This window comes from Cornus florida, unplaced genomic scaffold (genome assembly GCF_030987335.1).
Source record: "Cornus florida cultivar Cherokee Brave unplaced genomic scaffold, ASM3098733v1 CherokeeBrave_3.0.0_Hap2_Chr04, whole genome shotgun sequence".
In the NCBI taxonomy this organism is placed as follows: domain Eukaryota; kingdom Viridiplantae; phylum Streptophyta; class Magnoliopsida; order Cornales; family Cornaceae; genus Cornus; species Cornus florida.
The window spans coordinates 14,147,154-14,159,588 of record NW_026775574.1 but is presented as its reverse complement, the minus strand read 5'-3'; the positions used below and the strand labels follow the sequence as shown (position 1 = coordinate 14,159,588).

Sequence of the window (12,435 nt, the reverse complement as noted above, 5' to 3'; positions counted from 1 at the left end):
TCTGACTAGCAAAACCATGTCAGATAATAGAATTGTAGTTGCTTCTTAATGTCCATTAACTCTTTCTTGATAAAAGCAAGAAGCTCATTTGCAGTATCAAAACCAGAATACCATCCTGAATAGTATCACCAATAGAAGTATAAATTAATCTAATGGCATGGTAGTACCTGTAGTTCATTTAAAAAATGTAACAACTTTTCTACCTAAGAAGACGATGCACTGGACATATGGGTTTCTTTCTAAAACAACAGACACGTAGTCCAAGAAATCCAATATAATATCAAAACATGTCTTCTAGGCAGTATAATTTTAACCATTCAATGGTTCAATCCCTATAAGATATCTTTAAATTGCGGAAGCGTCTGTAACCTGAATAAATGTTATGTTGAATAACATCACATAAATAACATATAGTAATATATCTTAGCTTTATGGATTATAACTTTAATTCGTGCTTGGGGTTTTAAGCCGAATTTATCAGGGTGTTTTACTATGTGCAAAACCATCCACCCTGCGGGAACAAATAAAATGCCTTCTAAAAATCACCTTTTGGCAGAATTTTAGATTTTACTTTACTCCCAAATCTGCGATAAAATCGCACATAGACCTATTTGATTATACGTGAATTATTGCCAAACAATTCCACTATCTTTTGACAAGAGGGTTATTTAGTTATAATTTAAGCACTCTCAAATATTCTACTCACTTATCTCACACTAAAACATTGATCACCTTTTAGCAGAACAAATGTCCTTATGTAAGTAAGTGCACTGTAAGACATCAATAAGACTAATGCCTTAAAATTTTAATAAAATAATAACCTACATGAGCGTGTCACCTTTTGGCAGGCATCACCCACTTTAATTATTACCTTAGAAACGGTCACTTTACCGATCTTCCTAAACCCCAAGGAAGAACTTATACTGCAGAAGTTCCATTTATTTAAGTTCAACAACTTCTTTATGATGCACATAAACTAAACTCAAATATTATGGAACATTTGATTTCACTATACTATAAATGACTTTAATATAAATAAAATAAAGTTTCTTCATATATCTTAAGAAATTACAGTGAATAATATAATAATAACATGCACATTAATCAAGATTCAAAAATCTCAATTCTTTATATACTTTAATAAATTAACAAAACTTGATGCATGTATATTATATATCTAAACAATTTAAAGTATTTGAAACTTTAAATCAACTCAAATCAATTAGGTTAATACTGCTTACTTACGCAAGCCCATAATTCTTCAACCTTGAAATAAATAATTCATAACTTGATTTTTTAGGAGCAATCAGTAAAACTCAATATTATGCATTCTTCAATAATCATGTCCACTAAAAATAACTTTATATGCAACAATAAAATAAAAAATAAAAATACACACTAATTCACACATTGAGTTCTTAAACCAAAACCAATCTTCTAGATTAGTTTTGAAGAAAAGATAAAAACCTGAGAGTTTTCTTTTCATAAACACATTAATTCATATACACATAAAAAATATATATTTCAATCTTGATTTCTTTCAATATATGTTCAAATAATCTATGAGAATATATATATACAATCATATATTCACATCTATATAAATAGCTGTAAAATCATTCAAGAAAATCACAAATCCAATTTAAAATTATAAATGCAAGTATTTATAATTTTCTTTTCAATTTAGTTTCAAAATAAACAATTGCGTTACAATTTTTCGATTTATTAACTGAAAATTCATACCCCAATTTTGGATCTTCTATGCTTATGAATTTTTTTTTTTTTTTTTTTTTCTTTCTTACATAACTATTAAGCCAAACTGAGATCTGATCATCTGGGTTCATTTGTTACACAAGATTCGACATGTTAGATAACCAACCTCTAATGGGCCAGATCTGAAAGCGGTCACCAAGAACTCAAAATAGATTGCCAACTCATGATTGTAATGGTAGCAATGTCAGCTTTCTAAAGTCTCTTAGTCAACCTTTCCAAGTGATTCCAGCATGGCCAGGAAAATTATTCCTTTCCTTTTTGTATAGGATTTTTGGCATTTTGTCCTACCTTGGTCCTTGACATGTAGTTTGGATTCCATCCAAGTATTATCTAGTTTAGAGTCTGGATGTAAACATATATGTATATCACTGTCTTCCTCCTTCGGCGTGCTGATTAGCCATGATACATACAGTACAGATTTAGCATTTAAAACAAAACTTTATATGCTTATATATAAATCAATTATATATCTATGTACGGACAAGCACACAAAATTATTAGCCTTACATCTACTTGGTTGTGCACGAAAAATAAGGATTTACGCAAATCAGTGCGATTATGAATGCACCATAAATTAATTTTTATTATTTTGATTTCTACGAACCCTAACTTTACTCTATATCAATTATTGAATTTAAATAAATAATTGACATCAAAAATATTACAATTAATTAAATAGAGAATTTAGGCTCGTACCTGATTGATGATTAACGCACATTCCTTATGACCCTTTGGGAGATCTGAAAAAAAAGAGCACTTTATCCTCTTCTGAAAGTTGTCGATACGATAGGAAACTTAGATATCAATAGTTAGAATTAAATCACACCAAATAAGTTAGAAAATCACAATCCAACGGTATAAAACCATACTCCCCATTAGACCACCAAATTAAAAAGTACAACCCAATCCATCAAGTATCAATAATTACATTGCAATCCTATTTTAGAAAACGTAGTACATAGGACCATAAAATAATTTTTATTATTTAAATATATATATATAAATTCCAACAATATTATGTATTTGGAAAGAAAATTATCAATGTTACAAGATTTTAATGTCTAGCTCTTTGGTGATCTATTGAAGTGTGAATATATATATATATATATATATGTCACACAAGTGGGTTGTTATGCACGTGCTCAACGCACCCTTCATCTACAAAGTAGGAAAATGGTGGGAGGGCTTGGTTGTTGCATGCCTATTAATGGCTATTGCCTGCTAAACTAACATGATGGGCTTCGTATCATCCTTTTTGGGAACATACACATATGAATATATTTATATCTGTGTGTGTGTGTTACAAAATCAATATTTGTGTCTTTCTACGTATGTTTTTATGATATGGACATGAAAGCGGAGGGGACTTTAGTCAGTTAGTTAATTGCAATGTCTTTATGATGGACTCTTTGGTGAAGGCGTGCAAGTTTCAACAACCACTTTTGTCATTCACATTATCGATTGGCTAGGCAACCCCATGCTCTTTTGAGGATTCTGAATACGACTAACCCAGCAATAATTACAAAATATGAGAGAAAAATAAATACACAACGTAAAGATTTATATTTGATTTGGTAAAACATATATATTCACGATGAAGATCTGACGAAAGTTTTCAATATGTGTAAAATTAGAGATTACAAGTTGCAGCCCCTCACTGTCTCTTTGTACGATTTTCAGTGTCTCTTCCATTTACAATTTTCAGTGTCTCTTGATGATCACACTTCAAACCATAAACGCCTTTATATATGAGTTACAAGAGAGTACTGATTAGGATCTACAACCCATGAACAAAAATGGTTCACTGTGTAATAATTTTAATAATTCAGAAAATTAGTTACAACTTTTAAAATTCAAAGAGTTTCTTGCAAATTTATCAATAGTTCAGAGGAGTTTATTGTTTTTTAATTTTTTTAATAAATTTGTTGTCTTAAAAATCTATGTGACACTTTATTTACCGGAAAAATAAAAACAAAAATCTCCACGAGTACAACATAGCATCCACATTCAAATATTTTGTTGAAAAATAATTTTTAAAGTCACTTGAGAGGTGAAAAAATCATGCCAATTTTGTGATATATATATATTTATCATTTGGTACGCACCGTAGACCTACTTGGGTCCCACACATGGCAAAAAATACATTGTTTCTACGGTTTTAATGTTTGATTGATTTTAAATGGCAAAGTCAATCTATATGGAACCTACTAATTTGATGGACCTACAAAGCCGGCCAAGGCCAAACACTCTGATCAACGCCAGTGGACTTAAACTTCCTCCACTCAGTCCTTCTATCTCAGTAGTTTTCCTGAATATTATATTCCGTACACACTATATAAAACTTTAAGAAATTAGCTCATTGAAGTTAATGAATTCATTATTATTATGTTTTTTTTTTTTCCCTCAAAAATTCAATTTAAATTATGTTTCAATACATTACTTGAAAAGTGTTTGCATTTGATGCTACCCACCAATATGTTCATAAGTGATAATTTTTTTTTTTATTTTTTATTTTTTTCGGGCAAGAATGTTAAATGAGAAGTTAGATGTGCAAAAGTTCGAAATCAGACTCTCAAAGATAACGGGAAGCAACCCAACCGTTGGTTTAGGAAGGTATTCGCTCCGTATGTGATAACTAACCAAGGCTATTGATTGTAAAACATTACATGTAGTAAGAGAAAATGTTGGCATATTTGGTTTGAAAACTGTTATTCAAGGCGGTTACTAGTTAGGTTTACTCGTGAATGTGAAATAATTAAGGTCACATTAATAGCCTAAGTAGCGTTTTCGTTTTCTAGTGTGATAACAAATCCATCATTTGCTATGAAGCACGAATATGAATATAAGATACGAATACAATACGATACGAATACAATACGATACGAAAAATACGTCGGAGTTCAAAAAAATAAGATACGGCATGGTATGGATACATCAATATATATATATATATATATATATATATAATATTTGTTATCATTTTATTCATATAATTATAAATAAATTACTAAGTTGTAATTTAGAGCTAGATGCTTGTTATTTTTGTTTTCTTAAATTTTATATTATTTTCTAATTAATCCATAATATATTTTAGATTGCATTGAATTCCATTTAAAAAAAAAAAAAAAAAAAATTTACAAAATTACCGTGTGTCGTATTCTTAAAGTGTTCAAACCAAGGGAGAAACTAGTAATGAGCTAACCTGGGCTATAGCCCATGTCCAATTAAAAAAAAAAAAAATTAGTACTATTATTCCTATAAGCCCGTGTACTACTCTTCCTCTTCCTATCAACCCAGCCTAATCCATAGTATTTCTATAAATGAAAAGAGTTAAAAAATTTACAAAGGTCAAACCTTAAATATGAGCAAGCCCACGAACCATAGATATGCCCAATCACAAAATAAACTATAATAAAATATAATAGGGCCCAACCCAGTAAATCAAAACACATTATTAGTCTATCGAAGAAGACCTAAACTCTTCGTGTGTAAGACACTAAGGCATAAGTAGATGGATATCATGAATTATTATTGTTAATCCAGTGAAATATTGAATTTTATTTTTGTATATGAAAAAAGAAAAGAAAAAAAAAAAAGGGCGTTGTTGATGACTTAATAATTTCTTGTTAAATTGGGTAATTTACTATATAATAGATTAATAACTAGTCGAGGGCGGAGCACATAGGTCTTACTTTCTAATGTGAATTTATTGATAAGGAACATATATAAATTGCATTATTGTAATTGTTTATTTTAATACTTGTATGAAGCAAACTTCAATGGATTCTTGACTGTAAAAATACGTTAGAGTTTGGAAGTGTAAATGTTTTAGAAAGTTGTAAATTATTGGGTTCAATTGAATAACTGATGCATAATAATTATGTATTTAGAGCATGGATGGCACACTAAGCAATCATGGGTTTAATTAGTCCTCCCTACTTTACAATCCTAGCTTCGCCCCTGGTTCAAATGTATCATTGCCATGTCACAACCGTGTCAGACCAAAAAATAAAATATTTATACATGATACTTCTACTTGTTTTGAACAAGTATCATTCATGTATTCAGAAAGTATCTGAATATCTGAAATCCCCGCAACAACTTAAAAGAAATATTTGTACGTCCTTGTTTCTAGAAGTATTTTGGTAGTTTGAGACTCTTTTCCTGATGTACATCCAATCAGTGGCGTAGCCAGGAATTTTCTTTAGTGGGGGCAATTTTTAACAAAAACAACAATATATATATATATATATAATTTGAACTAAAATAATATATATATAAACTAAACAGTACTAAATATTTCAAAATATTTTTCATATTCTAAAAGTATTGAATAATAATATCATTGTCAACAATATTAAATATATCTCTCTTAATATACACAACCATCATATCATTCATCCATTGGTCTTCCATTCGATTGCGCAGTCGAGTTTTCAAAATATTCATGGCATAGTAATCATAAATTTAGATGATAAAAAAAATATATATCAGATTACCTGTCTCCGCACTGCAATATTTGTTTGGATTTTGCGAATTTTTGAAATGTTAAAGACCTACCCAAAGAGAAATGTTGAAGATTAAAAATGTGATGGAAACAACGCATTTGTTTGTGATAAAGTCAAAAGTGTGAAAGAATATCTTATATTTTTGAAGAAAGTGAAAAAGAATATAATATTTTGATAAAGTGAAAAAAAAAATATCATATTTTTTGGAAAGATTATATTCTTTTTTTTTTTTTTTTTTTTTTTTTTTTTTTTTTTGTAATACCATGAATGGTCAATTGGTTATATATATATATATGTGCAATGTCAAATTTTATCATATTTTTTAGAAAGATTATATTCCTTTTTTTTTTTTTTTAGTGTAATACCATGAATGGTCATTTGGTTATATATATATATATAGTATATATATGTACAATGTCAAATTTTAGTGGGGGCAATTATACAAATATAAAAATATTTTCATATAAAATTAAAAAAAATTAAAAGTTCAGTGGGGCAGCTGCCCAACTTGATCCTATGTGGCTACGCCACTGCATCCAATGCATTAGATAGAGAAAACAACACTACATTATAACAAACATATACACAACACATGGAGTAAGAAAAATGATACTTAGGCCCCAAAAGTCTACTTGATTTGTCCTTTCAAGATTCAAGTGCGAGCATATGTGCCCTTGTTTTTCAATCCTCGGGAAGTGAAGGAAGAAAAAGAAGCATCCCCTTAAGTAGAAACGAGGGTTAACATGTACTGCAATCAAAACATTGTGGCTTTTCAGTGGACTCTGTAAGTTCTGCGGCCTGCCTTTCTTGGTAGTAAGACTTTCCAGTCTATCGAAGGAACAATGTAGTGGGAATCAATGCCCACTATGGGTAATGAATCAAACACTATGAATAGTATAGTGGGGTTTTCCGGTCTTGAATACATAATATGGTAGAATATTCACGTTGTATTTTCTCAGAATTTGCACGTGTATCACACGTTCCTTCTATTTCTTCAAGCAAACTCTAATGTGATTTGACAGATGAAAGCAAGGCATTCTATCTAATTTCTTAAGGGTCTGTTTGGGAAGTGTTGTGTGGTATAGTGTAATGTTTTAGCCTAGAACAGAACAAGTGTTTTGTAGTGTGGTGTTCTGAAATGAGAACAAAACATGTTTGACAACGAAAAATTGCTCTGAAAATTTTGAAACAAAAACATGGTAGAACATGTTTGGCAATGTGTTTCATTTTAAGAGATATAAGAACAAAACATGTTTGGCAAAGTGAAAGTATAACCAAAATCAGTAAAAAAAAAAAATAATAATTAAATTTGTTTGGTAAAGAATATTTTTAAATATTGTTTTCATTAATACATTTTTTATAACTTTATTAAATATAAAGTAAAAATTAATTATTGTATAATTTTAATATACAATTGATATAACTTTTAATATATATATTGTTAATAATTTATCTTAGTTTATTATAAAAACCGATAAAATAAATTCTAAATTGTAAAACCTATTAATGCTGCATATTATTTTCACAGTTGTGGACTACATTGTTTTAATATGAAACTGAAATAAAGTTTCAACATATTATACATTTCATGAATTTTAATATATTACATACATGAGTTTCAAAAATATTACAGCATTTTTCAACAGGCACAGTAAAAGTTCATGAAATAAAATTAAACTAATATATTACATCATTTATCAACAGCCACAATAATCAACAACAACAACATGAGCAAAAACATAAAGAATATAGTTATAGTAAGATAACAACAACAACCATAGATAATGTAGTTTTGCCGATTTTGTTGAGCTTGCATAACAACAACTGCATCCTCCAACTCTTCCTGCACATGACCATCCACTTGCAGACTATGGTGCATGTCATCCAACCATATAAATGCACGATCATGTGACTAAATCAGAACAAAGAAAGTATATTATTAGAATGCACCTCTGACAATAAGATGTAATTAAAAAAAATTATTAATGCGAAGAAAATTTTATACCTCCCAAGCTGGACATTTATAGAATGAAAGTTCATAATTTTTTGAAGTTCTAACTGTATAAAGATTCATTCGACCCCTTCCACATGCACAAAGTGGCCCGTCACCCTGTACCTTATATATGACTGCATATACAAGTTCCATTGATCCAAAAAAGTTTAAAAAAAAAAATGGTAAATTAATGTTAAAATAAAGTAGTTACTACAGTTATCCAAATCCTAACAAATAATTAAAATAAAGTAGTTGTTACAGTTATCCAAATACTAACAAATGGAACAAGTCTAAAGTAGTTATTACAGTTATCCAAACATGATAAACATGTAAAAGTATTTCAAGGGTGCTGACTTGCATTCCATATAGAATCATTAATATAATCGCATATAATATCCATTGGTCGCGAGCGAGAGTGCGACGCATTAGGCTGAACATCAACATCATCATCTTCAAAAATTTCATCTATCATCGCCTCCATAGTTGCATCATTAAATATTGGATCTACATGCGTCTCCTTTCTTATAAAGTTATGAAGTGTGCAGCAGGCTAAAACAATAGCAACTTGAGCTTCAAACCTATATGGGGGCATTTGCTTTAAGATGGGGAATCTCATCTTAAGCATCCCAAAATAACGCTCAATTATATTGCGCAATGACGAGTACCTGTGATTATATATTTCCTCTCTACCTTGGGGTTGCTGAGAAGCTCTACGGTACTCTTGGAAGTGGTACCGTTGGCCCCTATAGGGAGCCAAAAAACCCGGTTGATTGGCATATCCGGAATCCACCAAATAATATTTCCCTGCCATTTTACAAACTATAAGACACGTTTTTTCACCATGATATTTTAAATAAGTATTGCAAAATTATAGTAAGTATAACATTTACTTTTTGGAGGCATTGGGAAATGCAAATCCTCATTATTAATGGTCTCGTTCAATATCTTAGAATCATTAGCAAACTCCTCCCACCCTACTACGACGTATGTGAACATCATATCAAAATCACAAACAGCCATTACATTTTGTGCGGTATCCCCCTTCCTATTACGAAATGGTATTTGCTGGTCCACGAGCACGTTCTCATGAACATGAGTTCCATCAATTGCCCCTACACAATTCTTAAAAAAAAGGTGGTATTTTTTTGACTACTTTATATGGTTAGGAACTTGGGTGAAATCTGGAAGGACAATAATCTGTTTCCCATCACAGACTTTTTGTAAAACCGCATAGAAGTATTTTGAAATTGTATAGGTAAAGTGTTGAAATCTTTCTGCGACTACACGATTCCTTTCATTATGAGCTAAAGTAAGCAAGAATATGTCAACTTGTTCATAAACACTTACACCTGTTGAGTCTTTCAACCCTAATGACTTAAGCTCCCCACACAACTTCAAAAAAACAGGGGCGAACATCTTGAAATTTTCAAAACATTTACTTCGATGCCCATGCAAGATCTCCATTATATATGCTTCCTCGGTTAAAAGAGAATCCCTACAAGATTGTTTCTCGTAATGTTTCTTATAATACTCCAACATACATGCCATTATGATGACATAATCATTCTTCTCATCACCATCATCATATAAGTCAATTATTGTCCTAATATCCATCTGTATAATACAAAATTTAATAAACGAAATAAATTACAATCATCTCAAACGAAATACCAAATAATAAATAAAAGCGCGCAAGACAACAAATAAAATCAAAGCAAGCGAAATAGTTATATTGTCATTACAATCAAACCAAATAACATAAATATGAGTGTACTTAATATTACAATCAACCAAAGTCATAGCAAAACCAAATAAGAAATAAAAACGACAGACCAAAAGTCATAATACGTACTAGTACAGTTATCCAAAGTCATAATAAAACCAACATACCAAATCAAATTCCATTGATCCAACCAACCCTTTTATCATCAGGAAGGTCATTAAGAAAGAAATCCCTCCAAACTTCATCATTACGTAACATTTGGGTGACCTTAGCATACTGTTTCATATCAACGCCCTCCAACTTATTCAAAATATAACAACATAATTTAAAATCACCTTTTGTCTTGTCCGGAGAATTGACTTCAACCTGCCCAGCTTCATGAACTATTTTCATATTGGATGATGAAGAAGCGACTATGGCCCTTTCAATTCGATCTGTTTTCTCTAGTGTAAACTCATTTTCTCCATGACACGATCCATTGTGGAGGCAAAACTCTCTCTCTCTTTGGTTTCTTACCACGAGGTTCAGGAGAATGACTGAACTCATGACCGCCTAACTCAACAAAATCATCATTAAGGTCAAATGAGGTATGTATGCCTTCATGATGTGCGGGGGCTTGGTTGAGAATGGGTGAACTGTAGAAAGTATGGACATGTACACCTGTAGCGTTTGTGCCTCCAAATATGGTGGTGAACTTGTCAAAATAGTTGCATGGCTTCTTTCGATACTTACTATAATAGGCATTCACCTACAAATTATTAAAGTACTATTAATATCAAGTTTACTATACATTTGTAAAATCAACATACATCTATTTGAATAACTAACCTTGATCAATTTATCCCATCTTTCTTTTTCAACTATAACCATGCCCGTCTCAACATTGTATCCCGCGCCTGTTTCTGCTAACAAACTCACAAAGGTTTTGTACTCTACCCTCACGTGGTTGAATTTGCTTTTAAGTTGTTTCATTGTATACTTCTTCCCTGTACGGACCGTCAGGGCTTTTAGTACATTCTTCCAACCAATTGCGGTAAAAGTTGTACTATTCCGATTCTCAGCTCTCACTTCTTCCTCCATACAGATGATGAAAGCTTCGAGGTTAGAATCATCCCACACTAGTTTTCCATCATCCGTATTCTTTGTACGGTCCTTTATTTCTTCTCCCACCACATTCTCACAATTGATATCCATCTAATTACATAGTGTAAATAAGAATGAGTTAAAAGGGGCAATAAGACAACTGTAATCTAGAGCAATACAGCACACTTTGAAGCATTGTCAATATCATCCAGCTTCCTAATCCTGAAAACCCCCTTCAGATTTATATATATATATATATATATATATATATATAAAATAATAATTTAGAGTTCTAATATAATAATTCAGATTGATATAGTAATAACAATTTCCACAATCTCTCGTGTAACAGGAATATATTTTACTAGCTAGAATGCATTGGATACGGTAACAGCATCACAACCTTGACTACGTACATAAGTTCTAGTATATATTTTAAATTTTCTTGAATGGTATTAAATCGATACATAAATAAATGTGTAAGTTTGATTTTGTTTTTTATTTACATAACGCATTGTAATTAGTCGAGATCATATAATCTCAGATCGATCATATCATAATATCTCTTGTAATGATAGTATGTCGATTCATGTAAAGTTCCTGTAAGTACACAATCAAGTGAATTTTTAAACCAATAAGACTAAAAAATTTCACTAGAGGAAAATTAAACCAGTATAATTTATATGATCAATAATAATAGTGAGTTCGATAGTAGTAAATTCAACTAATATTATACAAATATGGACTAATCTCATCATGGCAATAAATATATTAATAACATAAATTAGCGGAAAACTTTTGGACTCTAATTTATTATTTTATATATATATATATACACCATTCATATCTGTTTTCTGATCTTTTCACACAAGAAAACATGTTCATGGAGTCTGTTTTCCGATTTTGCAAAATTATTGTCGTTCCAATCTTGAAGATCCCGAATCGATCCATCATGGGGTCTGGATTTTAATAATCTTCACACACACACAAAGAATAGCAAGAAGAAAGGAGGAGTCTGGATTTTCTTAAGTCGTAATGTACCAGTGTGATTCTATTTCTATGACTCAATATCTTCTCGAAGAACTAGTGTACTCTTGTTACCATTTTCGAGAGGACAAAATTCGTCTATCATTCAGTTCCAGATTGTGGGTATTCCAGTGTGTGTGTGAGAGAGACAGAGAAAATAGAGATAGACAGTTTGGGGAGAAGAAGAGTACGTGCACCTTTTATTGCGAAACCGTCGCCGGAGAAGAAGACTGGAGCTAGCTGGAAGTTGCAGACGGCGGCCATCATTTCTCAGATCTAAAGTTCCAGTCGCCGATTTGAAGTTCCAGTCGTGGAGAGGATGTTCCAGT

The 12,435-nt window shown here is 31.0% G+C and overlaps 2 protein-coding genes across 3 annotated transcripts; both read right to left on the bottom strand.

Moving 5' to 3' along the window:
• Positions 1-8,490: 8,490 nt before the first annotated feature.
• LOC132302780 (uncharacterized) lies at positions 8,491-12,373 on the bottom strand. 2 transcript variants are annotated; one of them, XM_059799716.1, is made up of 3 exons: positions 12,298-12,373; positions 8,940-9,078; positions 8,491-8,852 (listed from the first exon to the last, which is right to left on the bottom strand). In XM_059799716.1, the coding sequence occupies exons 1-3, from the start codon at positions 12,371-12,373 to the stop codon at positions 8,615-8,617; spliced, it is 453 nt and encodes a 150-aa protein (XP_059655699.1). In that variant the 3' UTR covers positions 8,491-8,614. The 2 variants fall into 2 exon arrangements, with proteins under 2 accessions (XP_059655699.1, XP_059655698.1); XM_059799715.1 differs by having other exon boundaries at positions 8,491-9,078.
• On the bottom strand, positions 9,979-12,435 carry LOC132302777 (uncharacterized). The gene is made up of 3 exons (XM_059799714.1): positions 12,304-12,435; positions 10,826-11,191; positions 9,979-10,745 (listed from the first exon to the last, which is right to left on the bottom strand). The coding sequence occupies exons 2-3, from the start codon at positions 11,189-11,191 to the stop codon at positions 10,452-10,454; spliced, it is 660 nt and encodes a 219-aa protein (XP_059655697.1). The 5' UTR covers positions 12,304-12,435; the 3' UTR covers positions 9,979-10,451.

What these genes read in the sequence shown, in the direction of transcription:
- LOC132302777 (XM_059799714.1), bottom strand. Translation starts at nt 11,191, where the DNA reads ATGGATATCAATTGTGAGAATGTGGTGGGAGAAGAAATAAAGGACCGT. An exon ending in GATGGGATAAATTGATCAAG is followed by an intron (nt 10,746 to 10,825) that starts GTTAGTTATTCA and finishes AATAATTTGTAG; the next exon opens with GTGAATGCCTATTATAGTAA.
- LOC132302780 (XM_059799715.1), bottom strand. Translation starts at nt 12,373, where the DNA reads ATGATGGCCGCCGTCTGCAACTTCCAGCTAGCTCCAGTCTTCTTCTCC. An exon ending in TTTCGCAATAAAAGGTGCAC is followed by an intron (nt 9,079 to 12,297) that starts GTACTCTTCTTC and finishes GTAAAATGGCAG; the next exon opens with GGAAATATTATTTGGTGGAT.